This window comes from Galleria mellonella, unplaced genomic scaffold (genome assembly GCF_026898425.1).
Source record: "Galleria mellonella isolate WM207_F2 unplaced genomic scaffold, CSIRO_AGI_GalMel_v1 utg35, whole genome shotgun sequence".
NCBI lineage: Eukaryota > Metazoa > Arthropoda > Insecta > Lepidoptera > Pyralidae > Galleria > Galleria mellonella.
The window spans coordinates 2,547,277-2,573,537 of NW_026442082.1; the positions used below are offsets into that span (position 1 = coordinate 2,547,277).

Sequence of the window (26,261 nt, forward strand, 5' to 3'; positions counted from 1 at the left end):
AATGCTCAGCTGTTTGTATAAATGCGGAATCGGCGTTATTGTACAAGTTAGTACAAAGAATATACAAACTAAGTATACAATAAATATATTTTATTTACATTATTAATTTATAGTTGTGTTATTTAATAAATTAGTTAATTATAAATTAATAAATAATATTGACAGTAAATTGAAAAATGATTATAATAAAAATCGTTTAGAGCGTATTTATTTATTTTTTTAATATTTTTCAATTCACTGTCAACATGAACAGATATAAATACCGCTTTCTGTATTTTTTTTTTTCTAAATCCTATAGAAAGCGGTATATCAAATTTAACCAATAATAAACAACCTGAATTTATTTCGTAATACATTCGATTATTTTCAGTCCTTTTATTATGACAACCTGTGATACGGTATCTTTAATCACCTTTATACATAATTTAAATAATAAACTTGAGCCATTTGTAAATACTGGCTATTGGTGGGTAAAAAAAAATCGTAACAAGGTATGTTATTCCCCGTTTCACTCGTCCGCTCCGTATTGAGTTGTCTGGCCATTTATGCATTGCCAACATGCTGTAAAAGAGATGTTATCAGTATGGCTTTATATTTATTCATGATTAGAAAATATCAGCATCATTAATTGTCGAGAAATCAACAGATAAGTAAATCGTATCGATAGTAAAAAAATAACAAAATCGATTTAGAACTGGCAAAGGTATCCCACAACATACATTTAAAAAAATATCAGATAATTTACAACTTCATTCATTTTGAAATCGTTTAAAGGTAAACACTCAATTTAACCAGTCAGTACTTAAGTATAATATGTAATACTAGCAGTATTCCTCGGCTTTGTCCGCGTGTATCAGTGTATAAAGTATCCTATGTACTAAATTAGGATAAAACCTATTCGTATACCAAATTTCATTCAAATATATTAAGTAGTTTCTACGTTTGCTTTTTTTTACATAAAAGCGTAATAAACATTCTTCCATCTTCTTTCACCTAAAGAATGCTCCATTTTCATTGACTAATGTAGGCTATATATTATTTTCAAAAATTCTATCTATATAAATACGATAAGGTGGTAGATGTCATGTTGGATTCTAATATGCTGTCATAAATCCTTCTTACTACCCCATCAGGGGGGAGAGAAGGTATTATTAGTAACGCGGACTACCAGTTCCATTGCTACCAATATATCCTGTAAGGTCGACCTCCACGTGTCCGTGTGGTCTCTCCTAAAAACCATCATGCTGAATTCCAGGTCTATTCATCACGGTGAGCTAACTGACCTGACTTTTCATTCTCACCTATCATCACTCACTGATGCCCTGCCAGTGTATACCGTTAGCGCGGGCGGAGTTGCCATTCCATTATTATACTTAAAAAAATCTCATCATGGACAAAGTTTATTTATTTATTTATTTACACTTTACTGCACCAAGTAAAAAGAGAAATAACAAATACAGTAAATAATAATGAGAAGTGATACAAAAGGCGGCCTTATCGCTAAGCAATCTCTTCCAGACAACCTTTGGGTAGAGGACATTAAGAAAGACAAAGGGTAGGTGGCGCACTATTATATAAGTATTATCATATACAAACATATATACAGGTTCAGGTTTTTTTTTTCATACCTCGCATAAATTCAGAGAAATACTTACCGTATGATATAATAATAAATCTACTGGGTGGTAATTATAAAAAATAAGTTTATCTCTAAGTGGATAAGTTTAACAAAATCATTATTTATACTAAATATACGAAGTTCACAGGGTCCCCACGTACAAACTAGGTAACAAATTAATTGGCTATTAAATTCCATCGTGCCAATACAAGTTATAATAAACTAAATAGACTAATGAAATAATTCTGAATTACACGCAAATATATATTTACTTTACTTTTTTTTATTTATATATTTTCTGAGACGATATGTGCGTGTATATGCTTTATTTGTTAAGTTAGAGTATAACGTACCCGTGTATTAAATTTCATTTAAATTTATTCAGCATTTAATGCGTACTTGAGTAAGAAATATAACGAAATTTAAATATCTTAAACTCCAAACATTTTTACATTTTATTTTCCATTTATAATAATTTTTACACAGTTAATATGATGTAGCAATCAAGGTATCATAATAAGCTGAAATTATTTCAGAAACTAAACAACTGTTTTAAGGAATTAAAATGGAATAACAACTCGGCCTGCGCTATTGTTCCTCACATCCTTTATGTTTATAAACTATATACAAGCTTTGTATAAAAGCAATTGAGAATAGAATTAGAAAGGTCATGCAAATATTTACATATATAGAATGTTCTAGTCATTTACCTGAGGGGAGAATAATTTCTTCAATCCTATGATGGTGGCGAGTAAGAGAGCTATCTTGGAGATCAGGAGAGCCTTCCCCACCATCAACGTAAGCCCTTTGAAGGTCAAAGCTCCCAGGAGACCGAACTTCAAAGCTGCTGCCGCCAAGAATGGGCCCATGTTCTTATTACGGCCCCTTCCAGTTTCAATGGCTTTTGGTGCCTTTAATGCAACACCTGAAAATATTGATTATGATTTTCTTTTTCTCTAACTTGTTTAACTAAATTTTGAAAGAGATCTTATAAAAAGGGAGTAGGGTCTCAATTCGGTGGTATTTTTTTTTTTATCTTTATTAAACCGACTTAAAAAACCCTTTTTTCAGTGAAAGGATTGTAAACTGATTTAGAGAAAAAAAAATCGATTTGGCAATTTAGTTTTTGTAATCAAAATTGTTGGTCAAGAAGTTTTTTTTTTTCGTAAATCATAATCTTAAATAATATAGATTTTTTATTTATTTATAGGAATATTTACAGTACATTAATTTTGATATCAGATGTATCAATTTTCCATAGTGATAGGGAGTAAAAATCTAATAATTATGACAAAAAACCCTAATTATCGTGTTAAATTTAATCCTTATCTGTCCTAAAAACATTATCCCTAACAAGATCTACCTACACGAGATTGGTTTCTATAAAGATATATAATAGAATAAAGCTAATTTGGCTCAAATTTTAAAGACAATCATAACTGCTCAGTTTCTAGAAAGATAGTGCTTATATAGTTTAATTTGTAATTTATGTTTGTATTCTAGGAGTATTTATTTTTTTTAAACTGAATATTCGTATATATATATATATATATATATATATACATAACAGAATATAGTGTTTCACCCATGACACCCCATGCGTTGCCATTCCTGAGGTTTTAGGTATTATTCCTATGTACTCTGTAAATTCACTGCCATATCCCAACGTTCAAACCGAATCACAGCCATGTAAACAACTGTTTGACGGTAGAAACACGAATGGGACAGAGGTGCCCAAGCAAACGACTTTTGTACAACGTCTCCCTCAATTAATTACTTAGGTCATTTACGCTTTCCTATTCATTTTTCTGTTCTCTGACATTTGTTGTAGTTTCCAATACAGTTCCAGGAACTTGTATTGTATTCACTAGTTATTATTAAATATAAAATAAATTGCATTTATTTATAGATGTACAGAAATAGATATTTATACTGAAGTCGCAGGGAGGATTGAGATCAAATCGAAATTACATTGAATAGACATGAAATGTCGTGTAAGGTTGAGTTGGCGTCTTCTATGTGTCAAATCTAGATACGCGACAACGTGTCAAGCCGAATTTACGACAAGAACTGGCAAAGCAGCAGCCGTATGTTGTATTACACGGACTGTTTGGAGCCACTACTTTTCGTTTTTGTTACTATGGAATATATCGTGTTAATGTTTCAGTATTACCCACTACTAGTTCGGTAACGCCTATGAAGTTATTGTGACCACTCTAAGTTCCTAAAATTATAATTTCAGCTAATTTCTAAAACCAGTTCTCTACTAGACTGTACTTCTGGCTTATTCTATGAGATGATGAGACATACTTATACTATGTGAATATAGACTCTTATAGTAACTCAATTTTATTGACTACCGACTAAACCGTCTTTCAAAAAAAGCGTTAACGCACACTTTTTAATAAAATATATTATTCTCAATTTCGTGTATAATATAGTATATGTCATATATGTGTAAGTATATTTGTTATTTATATATATTTATTCGTTTATATATGTAATACGTATGTATATCAATAATTAGTAGTACCGCATTCGAGTATTCTGACACTTCCCTATGGTTGACTGGGAGAGAATGCTTTTAGCATTAATAAAATATATATATAGACTCAATTTTATTGCATATTATATTTTGCTCGAATTCAGTGTTTTGAGGCCAAATAATCAAAAAGACGTACACAGTGAATTCGCTTACCAACTCCTAGACTTCCATCGTTTTCTTCTTTACCAGAAATGACAAGGTCGGCGTTTTCCAAGAGTCTGTACCTCAGCGACCTGGTGGTAGCGAAGCGCCATAGCTTCTCGCTAATTAGTTGCTGAGCTTGGTCCTCCAAAGAGGTACCAGCTCGAGCTAGCGTCTCTGGTTTTACTTGTACTTCAGCTGCTACACCATTGCTGAAATTCGAAATATTATATGTTAGTATAATTCAAATTCAGAACAGAATCTATTTATTTATTTTTTCATTTATTATGGCACAAACATGTAACTTTCTATAGATGAAAAAGATTTTAAAATTAGCTAAGTAAATTTAGAGTTTATCCATTACAAACCAACAAACAAACAAATCTTTCAAATAAAAAAAAAAAAAAAAAAAACAACCGAGACATTGCAATTTATATTTACTTCTACAACTAAGTAAATTCTAATGATATACCATCTTCTAAAACCTACCAAACCGTCCCTTCGGCATTTAACTAATTAACCCAATGCACAGTTTAGAAATAGTTAAATTGGAAACTTCCTGTCTTATATTGTTTAGGAAATACGCACAAATCAAACTATCGCAGACAAACGCACATATCCAGTTTTCAAATAAATTAGTACTTATAAATATTAACTTGATAAGTAGCTTTTGAACTTATGAGACCTCTGTTTATTTTATCCACACCATATTTTGTACGAGTCAGTGAATGCAGATGGTTCGGGACTGTTCCTTATGGCAGTCTATGTGGAAACCTATATTCCCAATAAGCACACCATTGTCCTTCTAGAAAGTTGTTACCATTTCTTGTAGATATGAATAACATGATAATCATCATGAAATATAGTGATGACCATGACGCCTATGTTCACCAGTGGACAGTTAACGGCTGATATGATGATAATGATATTTTATATTTTATATGTTTTTTGTTTCTGCCTACCCTAATGGGAGACAGGCGTGACAGATATATATGTATGTATGTATGATATTTTATATCCATAACCCTCTCTAATCCTACTATCCTAGTCATCATCAACATGATCATCATATTAGCCCTTAACCGTCCACTGCTGAACACAAGCCTCCCCCTTGAGGGATTTGCCAGTAGTTGCCACGTTTGGCAGGAGGATTGGCAACCGCAGTTAGGTTTTTTTTTATACAACTCAGAATGGTAAACAAGCTGACGGCCCACCTGATGGAAAGTGGTAACCGTCGCCTAAAGACATGAGCAGTATCATGGACATAACAGAGTGTACTGTTTCGCCCATGATACCCGCCATGCGTTGCCATTCCTGAAGACTCAGATGTTATTCCTCTGTACCCTGTAAATTCACGTCATATCCCACCCTTCAAACCGAAACACAGCCATGTAAACACAACTGCTTCACGGTAAAAACACGAATGGGACAGAGGCACCCAAGTAATCGACTTTTGTACAAAGTCTCCCTCTGGTACTTTGTACAAAAGTGGTTTTAGAGATATTTAAAGAGGGACGCTGCTGTCCATCCTTCTATCCTAATATAACATTATAAATGTGAAAGTTTATAAAGAAGATTATTATTCAATTACGTTTAAATAGATACATAGATGGATTCTAAAAACTGTAATATAAATGCATGTAATTCCATAAAACTTAAGTAAGGCTATTCATACTCATACAAAGCTATGGATTGTAGTAAATAAATTTCTGTAAATCAACTATAGTTGAAATTTCTTCTATTAATGAAGTTAATTCATGTTCAAACAACTATAAATTTCATTTTAATTAAAATGGCTTCGTTGAATAATTTCACAATCAACACTGGCTGGTATTATATTATAATTGGACCGATAACCTTTCATTGTCCAGCATTGAATATAGGCTTAATAATCTGTATGGCTAATAGAGTACATATACCTACAATGCGTCTCCTTTTCATATACATAATAACGTAAGATACAAAAGAAAAAATATATATATTGCTTCAATTTAAGAAAGGAAATCTCTAAATTGAACCCCTTAAATATATTATACTCTCCTCTTATGAACAGAGGTCAGTGCCTAGCAACGGAATCTTGAGGGAGGGGATTAATTTTTTTTTTTAATGAATGTAGTTAGAATGGTACACTTAACTATGCTAACAGTATTCCTTAAATGCGCAACAAAAGAGGATGACACCGTGAGAATAAAGGAAGGTCAGTTAGCCCACCCTGGCAAATTCACTTCAAATTATTTAATTCATTTCAAATTATAATTAAATTAACAATAATGGTTTCCACATGAGACTGTGTGAAGCTTGACCTGACAAAGTAAAGTGTTAGAAATGGGAACTACGAGTAAAATGGACCCTATTGCTAGCAATATATCCTGTCATGTCAATCTCCAAGGAATTGCCTCTGAAATCCATCGTGATTAATTTCTGAAGAATTTATGACAATGAGTCAAGTGACTTGACTTCATCTTCACTTGTTACCGTATATATAGTCACTGGGATCCTACCAGCGTATACCGATAATTTAGGCTTGTTACTATTCCGCTTTATCATAAAAAAATGGGTTGTTATATAAAAATAATAATTCTTAGTCATAAACTATGTAGCACAAAATTAAAAAAATCATGGCCAACTGTCAAGTTAATACAGATGGCTCTAAATTTGTCCATGTCGTTTTAGGAAAAAAAATATAAGTGTTACTCATAGAAAACCTCCTTAAAAGACTGCTAATGTTTTGAACGTTAGATTGTATATATAAGTATGTTAACATAATACCTCTCATCTACAATCATTGCATCCTCGCTGAGCTGGAAGGAGGCAGTTCTGAGCATCCTGTCCACGTAGCCCACCAGCTCGTGCGCGATGCATGATGAGGTTTCCCGCGCTGCGCACTTGCTACTCAGACCGCGTTTGAGGGACTCTTCTGTTGGCGCCCGTGTCTGGAATGCACAATATAGCCAACAGATCTAAAATAAAGTCATGACTGGAATTTTAAATGGTGTAAAATTATAGCATGTGCAGACATAAAACATGTTGTAGGAATCGCAAATAAAAATTTTCTGCATATCTAGCTCTTCTTAGACGTTTAGGTTCGATGAGAAACAATTTTTAGTCGACTTCAAAGGAGTCGTAGTCAAAAGGACGTTTTCAGTTTGATTTTTTTTGTTAAGTCTGTTACCCCCTAACTTTGTTAGTTATAAACCGATTTGAAAGTGTTTCTTTTTTATCTGGAAGATTAGTTTCATTGAAATTTTATTAAAATCGGATCAGTAGTGTAGTTTTTAAATCAAAATGTCTAGTTTTGCCATGTTCAATCATGGACTGACAGGCACCAGTGATAGGGGAGAATGAAAAGGCAGGTCAGTAAGCCCATTATGATAAATTCACTAATGAATCAATTACAATAGTTTCCAGAGGGAACCGCGAGGAGGTCGATCTGATAGATTATATATGATATAGTAAATTAAATATATATATTTCAATATTTTTCCTATTTTATCACGCGTACCTAAAGATTAATAATAATATTGTAATAATTTATTGTTATCATTTCAGCCGTTAACTGTCCACTGCTGGACATAAACGTTCCCCATAAGGAGAGTGTTGCCAGTACTTGCTATGTTTGACAGGCAGGTTGGCAACTGCAGTTAGGTTTTTACAGATGTTTTAAGAGGAACGCTGCTGACCATACCTTGCCCTACCTTAGTCGTTTCTTACGATACCCACGGGAAATGAAGGGATGGCTCAGGCTATGTCGGAACCATACGAAGAAATTATGATAATAACAGTATCAGATTAACATGGAAATTAACCTTATCAGTTTCTGAAACAATTATCTAAATCAATTTAAATTTGTCAAAAATAAACAAATAAAATACGTATATAAAAGATGATACGCGAATAGAAAATCACAATATTAATTTCGAATAATCCCAGCATTGTTGATAACATATACGTATTTCAGTGCACGAGTTTTAACGTTTAAATTAACGTACGTAGGTACAAATTACAGAAATAAATTCGTAAAGCAATTGTTATTACTAGAACTAACTTTATTTAATTTCTCTCTGCTTTCAATTTATTTAAATATACGCAGATCTCGCATGATGAATTTGAAAACAAAAACTAAGTTATAAGAAGTTATCTACTTAGGAAATTTGCTTGTGAATAGGTATTCCGTAGGAATGAATTATACACACAAGATAGTTGGAAACAAATCTGTTTGTAAATGGCTTTATGAAGGTTTTACAGTTTATCTATATTTCTGTATAGATCATGCAGTATCATACCTATTGTATGACAAAATACAGGATAAGGAATAAGCTTTAGAGGGTTTTCCAAAATAATTAGAAGAAATATTCCAATATTTTTTGGAACGATATTTTAAATTTATGTCTATGTTACAAGATATCTTTAATCAATCAATTTTAATGACCTTTTTACCATCAATGTACAATGATTATAATGAAGCATATACTTAGTACTTACTAATAAATTATAAATTTTAATTTTAAATTTTTTTTTAATATTGAGTAATGACATAGTTATAATATTGAATTTTAAATTTAGAAAAATAAAAATAATATCTATCACATTTCAGAAGTAGCGATATAATCGCTTAATACGCCCGTAAAAATCATACAACTGGAAGATTTACTTTTAAAAATCGTTTAAAACAACTTCTAAATTCAACAAGATAATCAGAACAAATGAAAGTAAATCTAATATGTATTATGAGACGGATCCCTTCATTTCCCTTCGTACTAATAACAAAAGGAAAGCGGGCTATGATTAACATCGGCAAATATAATGAAGTCTTTTGAACACTTGAGTGTGGGTAGTTAAATCTGATTGGAAGACACCCCTACATGTAATTTGAACTAGTAAGGTATCGGTCTATGAGTGAAGTACTATAATACAAAAGTTCCATTCTGAGAAATTGTACGAGAACATCGAAAATTAAGTAAGTACCTCGTTTTAACTGGCTTCAAAATGGAAAAGTTTAATCAATTCCGCTCTATTATTTGTGTGTATACTTGTATTAAGCAATTTTTTTGTGCCAGTAAAATGAGTTTTCTCGGAATTGAAAGACTTTTCTCATATAGATGAAGATTGAGGCCGTATGTACTTCACCTCATTTAAGTCAATCCCTAGGGGGAAGGAATTGTCAGCAACGGTGTTTGACAGCCCCATTGCTAGCAATATACCCTATTAGGTAGACCTTCACGAGGTTCTCCCTGGAAATCATCGTGAATAATTCTTGTTGAATTCATCACGATGGGCTAACTGACCTGCTTCATTCTCACCTATCATCCTCCACTGGTGCCCCGCCGGAGTATACCGATAACGCGGGTAGGGTTACCATTCCATTGTTATCTATTAAAAAAAAAAGTAAGTCACTACTAATTATTTTTTACTTCTTTTTAATCCACTGGTGTGGCAAACAAACATACGGCCCATCTGATAGTAAGCGGTTACCGAAGTCTATGAACGCCTACTATACTAGGAGCATTACGCGCGCACTACCGACCCTGAATACCTCTTTATCCCTTTTCTGAAGAACCCAACGCTGACCTCGACAGGGAGCTCATTCCATAACCCTAGCGTTTGTGCAAGAAAACATATACGGGAGAATAAACATAAAGTCTTGCTTTGGTGTTATAAGTGTTATTTATTTATACATATAGAAATACTGCTCCTATATTAAAATTTCCCAATAATAAATAAATGTAATACCACAGATAAAATAACCGCCGAATCACTTAATTTGTGGTTGTAGCCCACTCATATATAAACGATATATCAAATAACGAATATAAACACATTTTATATCCTGAGAAGATAAAAAAACATCGCTACAAAAAATATCTTAAAATTCCTAACACTGATAGGAATTAGCAGCGAAGTTTAAAAAAGGACGAGCGCCAAAGATCATTTCAAAGGTCGTAAAGTCACAGGCTTTGAAAAAAGCCCTTCCTTTAATAATAATAATAATAATAAAACAGATAAAATATAATAATATCCGTAACGCTTTGAGAATTCCGTAAACATTTTTCCACGTAAATTTTATGAAGGAGCAATGAAGCGAAATTTAGTAGGAGTAAGAATGTATTATTTATACATATATATTTTTATATTATAAATATATATTAATTATATGCTACTTTTAATGCTAAAATAGATGCTAATGGTATTTCCGTTTATACTATTAGTGTATATCTATACTAATCTTATAAAGAAAAAAGTTTTTAAATTTAAATTTTATGGTCTTGTATTAATTTTATACACGTATATAGTTGGCCATATGGTCCCGTCGCCATAAAATGAGGACTCCCTGTTATTCCTCTGTACCCAGTAAATTGTCATAAGAGGCGATAAATCGAAACACAGCCATGCAAATACAACTGCTTCACGGTTTTTTTAATGGGTGATAATGCAATAGTAATCGACTTTTGTAAGTCTACACTCTGGTTTATACTATTAGATGTATAGATGACAATGAAAGCAAAAATTAATTCAAATTTTATGAAATTGTATTAAATTTATTATTTATATATAGTTGGCCGTATGTTCCCGGCATAGAATAGGCTATCCCTTTCTTTCCTGTGGGTGTACTAAGAGGCGACTAAGAGGAATGGGCAGTAGTCTCTTAGAACATCTCTAAAGTCTGACTGCGGTTGCCAATCTGCCTGCCAAGCATGATTACTACTAGCAAAACCCAACGAGGGGTAATGCCAGATCTCAAATGGGGTAAATATATCAATATATAATCCATGATACGCATGATGCTATTCATGTCTAATAGCGATAGTTACCATCGTCAATTAGGAGAACTATTAACTTGTTTACCATTCTATGTATCGTAATAAATGCATTATTTCGTCATGTATGTACCCCAATAAGGACGATAATATATTACTATTTAAAAGACATTTTTCATCTCTTTCGTATTCATCAATCCATTCATACAAACTGGCTAGTTACGAGTATTTTCAACTTGACTCTTTAGTGTATCACTTATTCTTTTTTTTTTATACCACAAACTATAATAGCAAGGCAAATAAGCATACAGCCCGTCTGATAGTAAACGTTCACTGTAGCTTTTGGTCGCCTGCAACACTATGGGTGTCACGTGTGTGGTGCCGATCCTAAAGAAACCTTAATATAACCTTTTTGAAGAACCCCATACTGTAGTCTCTAGGGAAAACCTTGGCTCATTCCACATCTTGAGCGTTCGTGGGAGAAAATTTCTCTGAAACCGCACCGTACGTGACCGTTTCGGTTCAAGCGTGTGAGGATGAATTCACCGTCGATGGCGAACGGTGCGATGATAAAATGATGATTTTTGTTAAAAAATTATCCATATAAAGCATCCTTTACTTATACAATCGTTCCCAAACGATATTTTAATGACTATCCAATTTTTTTGGCCCTTTCTAAACGATTAGATCAACACAATGCCCTTTTTCAATCTTCAAAACTAAATAGTGTATTTTATCTGTAATAACAATGTGCAATTTTAAAAGGATGACTGGATTTATGTTGTTGATTCAGCATAAATATCTGGGCGGATTTGAAAAATATTTATGTACACAAATGAACGATTCGTGTGTTAAATCTATTGAAACATGCGAATCCGTGAGTAAAACATCAGCTACATTTAATACTAAGCTAAACAAAATAAACCTAACATTGTGCACTTAACTAAACTAAATAAAAATAAAATAAAAGCGAACTAACTGCCGTTATTAATGTATTTATACTTTTACACACATTAAAATATGTCCACAGGGCGGACTTAATACATGATGGCGTTCTTTACCAGTGAACCGTTACGCTAAACAGAGAGAGTAAATGGCAGTGCATTGAAATAACGAAATCAGTTTGTAAATTAAATAAATACTATATATAACAACAGAAGTACATCTTAAGATGAACGATCACACATACATATATTCTAGAATAATATATAATACTTGCAAAAAATATACATACATAATCACATACAATACATATATAAATAAATATGAGTAATACATAATCTATATCTATAATAAATCGGTAGAGAGGTCAATTCTGTACATGAAATATATTTCCAAAATAACTATCAGGCTGTGATTAGTGATCGATACTGATGCCAAAAATGCAATCAGTAAAATTTTTGTCTGTCTGTATGTTAGTTATAGAAACAAAATTTACTCGACGAATTTTAACGAAACTTGGTACAATTATTCTTCATACTTCTGGGCAGGTTATAGTATACTTTTCATCACGCTACGATCAATAGGAGCAGAGCAATGAAGGGAAATGTTGGGAAAACGAGAGAAGCTACTCCATTTTTAAGATTCCGTCGCGTGTGCAACCTTAATGGCCACTTTTTAAAATGTAAAAATGTCCATCTGTGCGACGCCGGGACGGGTCGCTAATAATAGAATAAATATATAAGTCACGGCTAATATATATAATAAAAATGCAGAATATATTTTCAAAACATATAATTTACAGAACAAAAAGTACTAGTAGTGATTATTATGAAATGTGTAAGACGTACAATGTTATTTCTCTTCAAGACAGGCGTTCACTTCTTGATATAATGTTCTCGAGAGATATTTGATAATAACGATATAGACTGCCAGGATCTTGTGTGTAATATATTGCGTTTGCGTACTCCTAAAATCCGTACTAGAAATACTCCTCTTTTTGCAGTTCCAGCCATCCATATTCTTAGACTTAATAGCTTGCCGTCTGATGAACTCATATAATAAACTTTTTTCATGAGTGGACTTATTTCATCTCAGTAGAGATAAATTCAGGGCTGTGATTAGGGGTCACTGGGGCCGGTGTGATACCTGTGGGAAGGTATTGTCCCAATGGTTCTGGGGGATGTGCTAATATACCGGCGCATCCCCCAAGTGGTAGGGTGAGCACACCATCCACCCTATCTTGAGAGAGGAGACCTGCTCTTACCATCAGGGGGCGGGTCGCTGCCGTCGGAGATGTGGTGAGTGCGAAAGCGAACCCATGTCTCCGACATATGGCATCTCGAGGGATATCGTCTGGTTTTTATACGCCCCCGCCTTATTCCCACAGTACCCATTCACCTCCCATAAGGTGTATGGGTCTGCATAAAGCATTTTCCAGATGTTAAAAAAAAGGCTGTGATTAGGGGTAAGATAATATCATAATTACCTATGTACATATAAGTACATGTACGTATATACACTATACATTTACTTTTATTTACATTACACACTGTAATTCACACTACCCTACCCACTCACACATCTATATCACTTTACAATTCTTTACCATAAAATTGTATTACTTAATCATTGCTATGGTTATCTGAACTGCAGCAATACAGGTTTTATTTAATTTATATATTAATCATTCGACTTTATGAACACTCATTTTTATAGTTTATATCACATACACCCACTCCAACTTGCCTTACTTCTTTTAGACTTATAATTTTCTTTTAAACAATTAAAATCCGTAGTTGGCTATATCTAAGGCTAAGTTGTAAATATGTTAAGCTATGTGAGCTAAGCTAAACTCATTTAGCTCAGCTCTCTGTACAGTTTGCGCTTAATTGATAAATTATTATCGATTCATTCAACATATGAAAAATACCAACTTATACTTGTATTATGTATGACCTTTTCAATACTTGGAACGCGGGAATCGGTTATGAAATCATGAATCAGTCAATAATTGCTTCGGTAAAGGAAGCCGTCTACAAAGTCACACTATTGTCAATGTGAATGACTTTAATTGAACATTATGAGAACAATGTGCCAGTTACACGAGTAACTGATTAAATTTAACTGGTGTTAAAGAGTAGATTATAATGAAATTTCAAGCTACGAAGGCATAGTACCATAGTTCTTGGGAATGGTAACGCCCGAGGGATATTGTGGACTTTACAGAGGATTCTGCGGTGTTCATGGTGCTGTACGTATTTGTAGGTGACGACCACAAGTTTCCATAATCAGAGCCATATATTTATATACTGGCATTACCTACTAGCATTAAGTCCGCCCTTTGCACCATATATTTTTTTTGGCTAATAAATTTATATAAATAAATAAATATATTACCGTATATTGTGATATTCATGGTACTGTTCATGTCTATAGTCGACGATTACCACTTTCCACCAATGGGACTATCAGATTTTTTTAAATGATAGTAATATTGTAATCCTGCTCTATAAGTATACTAGCGAGCCGTCTCGGCTTCGCACGGGTGCAATGCTGATACTAAATATACTTACCTACTACAGAATATCCTTATAAACAACGTTGACAGCTTTTTTGTCATTAGACAATACAAACATGATAAAGTGCTATAGGGCGAAGCGCGGACTTCGACGCGCTATTTATAGGCATGCGCCGCTGACCAGGCGGGTACCGCCGCGCCTCTATGTCCCTGCATTTTAAATCTGTCTATCTTCGAAAATATTCATTTAAATTACATGCTATAAAGAGGCCATATTGATCTATATTATATGGACAATGTAATTAAGTTACTTAATTGGATAAAAATTAATGCTGTATTGCTTAAAATCACTTCGTAAATAAGCCTTTTTCCCCGTAAAATATAAAGGATAAAAATGGTTATTGTGGGTTATTTATCCTTAAGAGACAGACATATACCACCGCAGACTTTTTTGTTGACCTTTTTAAGGTGTACAATACTGTAGTATATTATTTTGATTTATCTCTTGGGGTTCAACCAGCGCAAGCGCAAAAAAATGTGTTTATTTACGACATTACATTAGAAACCTCTAAATTTATCAATTTTTCTCTACAATATTATGCATGTATTATACATATAAACTTTCCTCTTCCAAGGCACTATTGAGTAATGATAGGTGATAATGAAACAAGCAAGTTATCCCCTTGTGACGAATTCCTGGTTTTCAGGGGGAATTGTGTGCATGCCGAACTGATAGGGTATATTGCTAGCTATATATATACGAGTGTCGGCGCACAACACTAGCGATCGGCTCGCGGTCGGCCCAATCCAGTTGAGGTTGAGGTTGGCTCGCCTGTACCCTTTTCGACGTCCACTACATAGGACGTGCGCATAAAATTTATTTGTAAACCTTTATAATATAATCATTTAAAATTGGAGTCAGATTATTTATTCATATCCACCTCGGAACATGGTGACCACGACGTGATTTTCAAGATATCAATTAATATAAAGTAACATTGCTTGAAGCCAGCCGGTCAACAGTATTAATAAAACACCGCAGCTAACGCTTAGCAAGAAAAATATTTATCTACCTCCATTACATGGGAATATATTGAAGAAATCTGGTATTATTTGTTTCTGGAGAAGCTAATTACAACAATAAAAAACATCAACAATTACGGAAGGCTATCCACCAATTGCTTAAAGCCAGCCGGTCCACCAGCAGACTACGAGCAGTGCCGCAGCTACAGCTTAGCAAGGGAAGTGCCTTATCCTATCTTTCCTACCTAATATTATTATAATCATTCTGCCTCAATTTGCTTTTAGTTGCTACTTCTTAATCAGTGATTTTTTTCAGTATAAGTTGATTACGTAAATTTCATTTCTAGTCTTTTTTTTGAGTCTATTAAATTAGGGGTACCTAATACTATTTAGTATACCTGTAGTTATTAGCGCATTATCTACAAGCTTATCGATTAATTGTAAGCTAAATATTTCAATAGTTTATCGTATAAACGTTCGTACATATCTTTTTATTATTTTATCATAACTACCCTACGATCTCAACTCAGAAACGTAGAAGTCGATTAAAATAGATAATTATAACACTATTACAGTGAATAACCAATAGAATAGAATAGATACAATTGTATACTAATGTATATAATATAACAATAGTAGGTATAATGGTAATAATTAAGTAAAACATACGTAAAAAATATCTAAATCCCTAAGTAGAAAATTAATTTAGTAGTAGTAAATTGTTTTAGTAGTTTGTTTTATTGTATCTGTCTATTTGAGTATTATTTAGTTAGAATATAGTTTGTTGCATATTTGATTATTAGTGCTACGCAAATACTTTAGTAAGATAATTATATCACATTCAAGTAGTTAGTTATTTCATTGTAATTTTATTACTATTCACTATGAAGTAATAATAAATATTATAAATGCAACATTAACATTTTATGTTTGGTACATTTTTTATAACATTTGCAATATTTACACATTCCAGTGCGCCAGCGCAGTTGCAATAAGTACCTACCGCTTACCTGGCTGCTGCACTCGCATCGCCCGGCCCTATTGTTTTCGTGCGTCGAGTAGTCTATTGCGTCATCGTCATAGGCCAGCTTGGTTACATTTATGTATCATTTATTTTATTTTTTTCTTTTCGTATATTTTTAGTTTATCAAAGTCAATCCCTTTTAAGTTTATTAAGTAAATTGTTTAAGTGTTATTTATAATGTCACACACCTCAGATCGATCTGTGAGAACACCTTTAGAGAACATTAAATTAGATGTTCCAACTATAAATCCTAGTAATATAAAGGATCTTATTACCAAACGAAGTTCAATTAAAGGTCGCATAACAAAGTACAGTAATTTTTTAACTAAATTTATTGATTCATATGATAAACATGATAAGACTAGTTTGCTTATGTTAACACAGAGATTCGAGAGATTTAAAGACTTAATGTCCATTTTTGATGATTGTCAATCACATATTGAATTTGTGAATTCAAATAGTTTGGAATCGGAACTTGATACAAGAGAGGAAATCGAAATTGATTTCTCTACTCTTATTGCTAAGACTCAAGTAATTTTAGAGAAAAATCAGATTGTAGATGATTATAAATCAATTCACTCTGGAATTCACTCTGGATCGAGTTCAGATTGTAATAAGTCATGTGGTCATAATAAGAGCTTTCACTTTAAACTTCCCACTCTAAAAATTGGGAGCTTTGATGGGACTTATTTTAAATGGATTGAGTTCAGAGACACATATACTTCGCTTATACATAACAATGATAATATTGACCCTATCCACAAATTTCATTATCTAAATTCTTACCTAGAGGGTGAAGCCTCTCGTGTCATTAGTAATTTAGAAGTTAGTGCTGTCAATTATAAAGAAGCTTGGCATCTCTTATGTGAGAGATACAACAACGAGAAGCAGTTAATACACAATCATTTAAATTCTTTGTGTAATATTCGGCCTATCACTCGCGACTCTGCCAAGGGGATAAGGTTTTTGATAGACCATGTATCAAAGAATTTGCGCGCTCTTAATAATCTAGGTGAACCAACTCAGTCCTGGGATACTCTTGTCATCCATTTAGTCTCAGCAAAACTCGACGGCAGTACTAGCATTAAATGGGAAGAACATAAAAATAGTTTTGAGAAATCGCCTTCTTTAAATGATTTCTTTAGTTTTCTTAAGCGTCGAGCAGATGTTTTAGAATCATTAAATCACATCAAGCCTGATCGTGTAGATCAGATAAAGGTAGATCATAATTCATCTCTTAATCAAAATAGAAGATCTCACTTTAAATCTTTTGTGGTTTCAGCTAAGACCCAAGCCTCTGCTTCTTCACCTTCGTGTGTCCTCTGCCGCGGTAGCCATCGTTTGTATGATTGTGCATCGTTCCTATCCAAGCCAGTAGAGGACAGAATCTCTGAAGCATCAAGGTTAAAGGTTTGCCTTAATTGTTTACGTAAGGGAATCATCACACCAATGCAGATTAAGTCGTTGTTCTATTTGTGAGAGACGTCATAATACCTTACTACATAGGGAGTCTTCTCAACCTGTAAACTCATCTCAGGTACATGCAGTTACTTCTAATACCGAAACTGCCTTATTTGCAGTCGGACAAAATTCTGAAAGCAGTGTATGTGGCTTCACAAATCATTTTAGTAGTAACAATGCCTTGCTATCTACAGCTTTGATAGAAGTACAGAATCCAACGACGAATAAGTTCATTACAGTTCGAGCCTTCTTGGATAGTGGAAGTCAGTCTTCTCTTATTACAAAAAGAATGATAAACTTATTGCAATTGACTTCTCTGCCAATCCGGGTTGATATATTAGGCGTTGGTAATTTATTTTCTTCTAATGCGTTAGAACGTTGTGAAGTTAACGTAAAATCTAAATATAACAATTTTAAAACACAATTATCATGTCTTGTACTTCCACAAATAACTAGCAATATACCTAATAAAACATTTGATATTTCTCAACTTCACTTGCCTTCTAATATACAATTTGCAGACCCTAATCAATCGATCTGCACCCATAGACATGCTATTGGGCACTGATATCTTTTGGGACCTGATTGAGTCTCAACAAATTAATCTTGGACCGAATAAACCAATAATGCGAAAATCCAAACTTGGTTGGATATTAGCAGGTCCAATGTATACCATGAACACTAATTCAGTATTTTGTAATCTTGCTATTGAACATAAAGATAAAGATAATAGTAATGATTGTTTAAATGAGACAGTAAAGAAGTTTTGGGAGTTAGAACAGATTCCTCCAGCTAATAATAAAAGAACTGAGGAGGAAATATTATGTGAACAACATTTTTGTAAAAATACATATAGAAATAAGGACGGTAGATTTTGTGTTAAATTGCCCCTTATTACTGCACCCGACTGTTTGGGAGATTCATTCAGGTCAGCCAAAAGACAATTTTTAGCTTTAGAAAAACGTTTCGCGAAAAATCCCATACTTAAGCAATCTTATTCAGAATTTATTAAGGAGTATGCAGACTTAGGGCATTTAACGGAATCACCTGTTTTTATTCCGAATCAATCTTTTTTTATTCCTCATCATGCAGTGTTTAAGCCATCTAGTGAATCTACTAAGCTACGCGTTGTATTCAACGGTAGCGTTAAAACTACATCTGGTTATTCTATTAATGATATACAAATGACTGGACCTTACATTCAAGATTCTTTATTTAATATTTTAATTAGGTTTCGTCAATACACATATGTACTGTCAGGCGATATTGCAAAAATGTACAGGCAAATAGAGATTCAGGACAGTGATCGTAATTTACAAATGATATTATGGCGTTTCAATGAAAATGAACCACTGAAATCTTTAGGCTTAATACTGTAACTTATGGTTACACTATATAGCTTTTTAAGTACACGCTGTTTGTGGCAGTTAGGCGAGGAATATGATCTAAATATAAAATTAATAATACAAAATGATTTTTTGGTTGACGATTTGTTAACGGGCAGTGATAATAAAGATGAACTAGTGGTGGAAAGCGCTCTTTCCTCTGGTTGCTTTGTTACGCAAATATCGTTCGAACTTACCATCTATTTTGGTCGATTCACGGAACGACCAAAAGGATTTAATTATCAGTTCATCATCTCACACCTAACAAAGATTATATACATTTTCCAACTAATTTTATTTAAAAGACATTCCAACTAAGAGATCTATATTGTCAGATACATGTAAAGTTTTTGATCCTCTTGGTTTGTTGAGTCCAATTACTATTAAACCAAAAATCTTAATCCAACGATTACTGGGATGATCCCGCTCCAAAGGATATCGCTAAATCATGGCAAGAATTTATTTATAATATAAAATATATACACGACATACGTATTCCAAGACATGCTTTGTACTAGATGTTGAACTCCATTGTTTCTGTGACGCGTACAGCATATGCTGCTTGCATTTATCTTCGGTCTATAAACAAGCAAGGTGATATAACTGTTCGTCTCTTATGTGCTAAGGCTAGGGTAGCTCCGGTAAAACCGTTAATAAAGTGCATGTCTGCTAGGTGCACAACTTACAAGCGCTGTTTGTAATGCTTTACGATGTGTAATTACGCGTAAGATATTTTGGACTGATTCGTCCATAGTATTGGCTTGGTTAGGTACGAGATACGATAAATTAAAAACTTTCGTGGCAAACAGAGTCAGTGTCATTCTTGATTTAACTAGTACCGCTGATTGGCATCATATTTCTACAACATTAAATCCAGCTGATTTAGCTTCACGTGGTGCCAATGCGAAGGAAATTCTTAATTTTGATTTATGGTGGCAGGGTCCTTCATTTTTGCGTAAAAATGTTTCTTTATGGCCCACTTCAATTCCAACAGGGATACAGGTTAACAATTTGCCTGAAATAAAGGTGAATGTTAACATGTGTAATAAAAGTGTAGAATCGATAATAGATTTTGATCGATTTTCAAATTTTACTCGTCTACAGCGTACCTTTGCATTTGTGTTTCGATTCATACATAATTGTAGATACCCTTCAAACAAGCAGATTGGTATCTTACAACTTGAACAATTAAATTACTCGTTTGAATTTTTAGTTAAAGTATGAACAAAGTTTTCCTAAAGAAATAACTTTATTACGAAACAATAAATTTCTTAGTTCTAAAAATTATTTATGTTCGTTGAGTCCTTTTATAGACAGTAATGGTATCCTGCGAGTAGGCGGACGTTTGAATTACTCTTGTTACACATTTGATAAATGTCATCCTATGCTACTTCATGCTAAGCATAGACTCACCAAGTTGTTTTTTCAGCGGGAACATATACGTCTTCTTCATGCTGGTCCTTTTCTGTCCTCGGTTAGAGAATATAGCTGGAAGAGAGCGCGTACTGTAAAAACTGTATGTAGAAGGGCAAGCGGTAGAACACCAACACCATTAATGGGTGCACTTACGCGTAAATCCAGATTTTCCTTTCATTAGTACTGGTGTCGATTTTGCTGGACCATTCTTTATATACAGAAAGGGTAAAGGTTCTCGAATAACAAAATGTTATCTGTGCGTTTTTGTGTGTCTTAGATACAAGTGTCTGCACTTGGAAGCCGTTGAACTTTCTAAAGATGCGTTCATATTATCACTGCGTCGTTTTATCTCTCGCAGAGGTAAGCCTTTAGCTATATTTTGCGATAATGGTCGCAATTTTGTGGCAGCTTCTAAAGAAATTAGACAGTTTATTAGCGCCAACACTGATGACATTTCTGATTTTTCTTTATTAAATTTCATTTTCAACCAGCTTATGCTCCGCATTTCGGGGGTTTATTTGAAGCAGGCGTGAAGTCAGCCAAATATTTTTTAAAGAGGATTTTAGGTAACGCTCATCTCACATTTGAAGAAATGGCAACGTTGTTTAGTCAAATTGAGGCAATTCTTAACAGTAGACCCCTATGTCCCTTGTCGTCCTGTCCCGATGACCTTCAATCCTTAACCCCAGGGCACTTCCTTATTGGAAGACCACTTTTGTCGTTACCGACACCTAATTTGCAGGATAAAAAGATAAACCGTTTAAACAGTTTTCAACGGTTGGAGCTTTTACGGCAGCAATTTGGAAACGCTGGCAGTTGAATACGTGTCCGAATTGCATCAAAGGCAGAAATGGCGGATCCCAGATAGACAGCTTCAAATAAATGATTTGGTGCTGTTAAAGGAAGATAACTCCCCTCCCATGTGCTGGAGAATGGGTCGCATCTGCTCTCTGTTTCCAGGTCAAGATGGAGTGGTGCGCGTTGTTGAGATTAAAACTGCAGCAGGCAATTTCCGACGTGCTGTAAAGTATATCTGTCCATTGATGGAGCCATCAGAGGGACTTGTGCTTGCGGAGGATGTCGGCGAGCGATCGGCTCGCGGTCGGCCCAATCCAGTTGAGGTTAGGTTGGCTCGGTACCCTTTTCGACGTCCACTACATAGGACGTGCGCATAAAATTTATTTGTAAACCTTTATAATATAATCATTTAAAATTGGAGTCAGATTATTTATTCATATCCACCTCGGAACAACGAGTATATATATATATATATATAACGGTCGGGGGCCTGGTGATCTGTAGTTAAGTTTTAAGTTGTTTGTGAGGAGACATAAATAATTATATTATTATTATATATTTATTAATAATAATTAAAAATTTAAAAACAATTTTTTTACACAAGTTAACAACAAAATGAATTATGTAAACTCGTTTATGAGCTTATTGAAATTTAACAGAGTTTTAAAAAGAATAAAGGTATTAAAGGATTTTTGTGTACATTGAACGGGATTAATTAAGCGAATTATGATGCAAGTACTGAGGAGGCTTCAATCGAGTGGATATGAGTATACCGATTAAATCAGATACTAACTTTAAAATGGAAATACTCTAGAAAAAGTAAGCTGTGCGAAGGATTCAAATAAATTCTCTCTCCGTAAGAGAAAAATATTTTAGAATTCTATTCCCAGGGCATTGACTTTTGCGAACTTTGTAATAAAGCCTTCTATTATAATTCGAATTAAAAGTTTTCGGTTATACTACTCGCCAGATGAAACAAAGTCGACTGAATAATAATTTCGCTTGACTTGTAATATATTTGAGAGGGGAAATACTCGAGGATTGATTGCCGGTACTTTAAGAGCGTTAATAGCTTTTGCTTACTGGAGTGTAACAACGTTGCAGATATCTGTCAATATGATTGAAAATAAGAATATAGTTACATAGTTAACATTTTAGTTCGCTATGCTGCTTATGTATGCTTTTGAAAAGTGAAAGATGATCAAAATTATAATTATAACAACAGGCGTTTACTGTCCACTGCTGTATATGGGTCTCCCCCATAACGGGGAACGCCCTCCCTCCTTACCAGTTACCAATAATTACTCAATAAAGGCGGGTTAGTAACTGTAATTAGGTTTTGGTGATTTTTTAAGTGGGGCGTTGCTGCTTCTATTTCTTTTATTAAGACCCCTATTTTATTTTTTTCTTAATTTTTTTTTTGTATATTAATTTAAAATATTATTAATTTTTACTACAGGGAGACTTTGTACAAAAGTCGATTGCTTGGGTACCTCTGTCCCATTCGTGTTTCAACCGTGAAGCAGTTGTGTTTGCATGGCTGTGTTTCGGTTTGAAGGGTGGGATATGGCGTGAATTTACTGGGTACAGAGGAATAACACCTGAGTTCTCAGGAAGGGCAACGCATGGGGGGTATCATGGGCGAAACAGTTTATTATGTCCATGGTAGTGCTCATATCTATAGGCGACGGTTACCACTTTCCATCAGGTGGGCCGTCAGTTTGTTTGCCATTCTAAGTTGTATAAAAAAAAAAAAAAAAAACAAAAAATACAATGTCTCCCTCGTTCAAATATTGTTACAATTATTTTATATTAGTATGATTAAGAAACTCTTTCGTTCGTTTCATAAAACACCTGACACCCTTGACAAGAGAAGCCAATCGCTCTGGGAATCCGTTTGCCGTGAGCTAGTTTTCCACTTTCTATGTAATAATTGATACGCAAGTGTTAAATGACACGGTCCGATGAGAGAAAGTTCGATGAATGCGACGATTATAGATTGAAATAATTAATATGTGCTGTAGATCAATTAACGTATTGTGATATTGTAAAAACAATGTGATCCTTACTGTGTGAATAGAAAATTTAATATTGCATATTCCAAACTATTAGTGACGTACTGGCAACTTTTATAGCCATATATTTTTTTATGTTTGTATTTGTTTTTTTTTATTATTGGAAATTTTGTAACGATTTCAACCATATATTTTTCTATGTTTGTATTTGTTTTTTTTTTTTATTATTAGAAATTTTGTAACGATAAAAATATTTTGAATAGCAACAGTAGCGATACCGTATCTCTATGTACCGTAGTTTAGCATACTTGTTTTAGAATGAAATATTTTCTAAAACTTTGTGTTAAGCCTATGATCTATTTGTGTTTCAAATTACATTCAAATAAAGTCTGTTGTTTAGGCACAGAAAATAACTTTACAAACTTTCATATTTAAAAATATATAATTTTTTTTATACAACTTAGAATGGCAAACAAGCTGACAGCCCACCTGATGAAAAGTGGTAACCGTCGCCTATAGACATGGGCAGTACCACTGTCTGTCTGTCTGTCTACTGTTTTGCCCATGATACCCCCATGCGTTGCCATTCCTGAGGACTCAGGTCTTATTCCTCTGTACCCTGTAAATTCACGCCATATTCCACCCTTCAAACCGAAACACAGCCATGCAAACACAATTGCTTCACAATAGAAACACGAAATGGACAGAGGTACCCAAGCAATCGACTTTTGTACAAAGTCTCCCTCTGGAAAGTTTTGGATGTAAAGTACTTTGAAATAAAAAAATAAAAGAAAATATTAGTTACATAATTTAGGCAAAGACCTTTTGCCTTCTTATTTTGAGAAGATCAAATAAAAAATATGTATCGATATATCGGTTTATTAATATAAGGTCTGTTTTTCTATTATAGATAATCTAAATAATTTCTCTTATTCCAATGAATAAATAATATCTTAGCGTAATCATTACCTTATTTAGTTTAGAAGTTAGTTTCTAGGAGTTCTCTCATATACTAATTTTTTCATTGGCAATAATAAATTCACAGTTTTATTAATTTATATTCTGTGTAATCCGTGTTACATAGCTATATGTAATTGTTAGAAAAAGTAATTATTCGTCAACAAATGTAATAAAATTTAATTTGGTTGCTTATTAAACAATACATATACGAATGGGTGGCGAAAGCAATATATTGTATACTACAAGTATTATACATTTCTAAGTCTTACATCTTATGTATTATTTTTCTTTCATTTATTTTTGAGAATGGATAGGATAGTGAAATGTGATAGGTGAGGATGAATGCAGGTAAGTTGGCACATAGTGATGAATTCAACAAAAAAAGAACTGCGCGGAAATTGACCTGATAGGATGTATCATGGGCGAAACAGATACTCTGTTATGTCCATGGTACTGCTCATGTCATAGGCGACGGTTATCACTTTCCATCAGGTGGGCCGTCAGCTTGTTTGCCATTCTAAGTTGTATGAAATAAAATGTATTGCTAGTAATTGAGGTATGAGACCTATTACTAACAATCCTTATTTATTTATTTTAATGCACAGTGAAATTCCATGTATATTTGAAATTACAGCATAATATAGTTACTAATACTTCTAAAAACCTAAGTGGTTGCCAACCTACTTGCCAAGCTTGGCAACTACTGGCAAAACTTCCATTATTAAGAAAGTTTAGGTCCAAAAGTGGACAGTTATTGGCTGAAATGATCTTTTTCTTATTAAATTGAAATATTTTAAATAAAATTGTAGCTAAGTAAAGAAAATTGTAATTGGCATAGACTTTTACAACCTATTAATTTAAAACAAATGGTTTTGTTTAAATACGAGTAACATTCTATATTCTATTCTGAACTGTAACGACGTTTAGGTACCTAATTAGTTTGAATTTTAGCGTTTCTTTCATTATCTATTTTCAAATACAGAATGACATTGAAAACATGATACATTTGAGAGAGTGTTCTATTAGTAAAATTAAACATTTAACTTAATATAACAAGGACTTAAAATGGCAAGTTTAATCTTTCCATTCTAAGACAGGACTACCAGCTGTCAAGTTGGTGGCTCAAAACTTTTTGTTGTAAGTCAAACACCGCCTCAAAGGAATACTAATGGTTATATTGTTCTTTTAAAAGAAGAATATAAAAAAGAAGGCCCACGTGATTTTAAATTTTACATTATAACATTGTTTACTACACTACAGCTGTTACACAGTTCTGACCATCTCTTATTTGCACGTCTGGCATTTTAATTCTCCTGAGTTTTATTACTTTTTTCTATTTACGATGTAACAAAAAAAAAAATAAACACTTATTTCTATCACTTATTGAGAATATTAACGCTAGAGAAAAAAAAAATATCAAAAAAACGTACCTCATTATCAATTTCACTCGACCTTGCGATCCCAATCAGCAAAATCGATAACAATACGGTTTTCATTTTTAAAATCGATTTATTTAATGTCTCTCACTTCACTAGCACTTAGTGCTTACACTTTTTACTTTTTTTTTACAATCTGCGACTACACAGTTTATCGTGTTATAAAGTGTGGTATAGCAAATGCAGAAAATACAATGTTCATACAGCTTTATACGTTAATGCTT

General features: G+C 33.4%; 2 protein-coding genes across 2 annotated transcripts in view; both read right to left on the minus strand.

Moving 5' to 3' along the window:
- Positions 1-26,202, minus strand: LOC113514508 (uncharacterized). The gene is made up of 5 exons (XM_031908190.2): positions 26,032-26,202; positions 7,074-7,237; positions 4,317-4,516; positions 2,329-2,543; positions 1-561 (listed from the first exon to the last, which is right to left on the minus strand). Exons 1-5 carry the CDS (start codon positions 26,095-26,097, stop codon positions 544-546), a joined length of 663 nt encoding a protein of 220 aa, XP_031764050.2. The 5' UTR covers positions 26,098-26,202; the 3' UTR covers positions 1-543.
- LOC113514504 (uncharacterized) overlaps positions 1-26,261 on the minus strand; it is a 408,650-nt gene that overhangs the window by 107,519 nt on the left and 274,870 nt on the right. The window lies entirely within an intron of this gene.

Excerpts from the sequence above, each read along its gene's own strand:
- LOC113514508 (XM_031908190.2), bottom strand. The coding sequence starts at position 26,097 with ATGAAAACCGTATTGTTATCGATTTTGCTGATTGGGATCGCAAGGTCG. Across the intron at positions 7,238-26,031 it reads CGAGTGAAATTGATAATGAG|ACACGGGCGCCAACAGAAGA; the intron begins GTACGTTTTTTT and ends TGTGCATTCCAG. Across the intron at positions 2,544-4,316 it reads CGATGGAAGTCTAGGAGTTG|GTGTTGCATTAAAGGCACCA; the intron begins GTAAGCGAATTC and ends CAATATTTTCAG.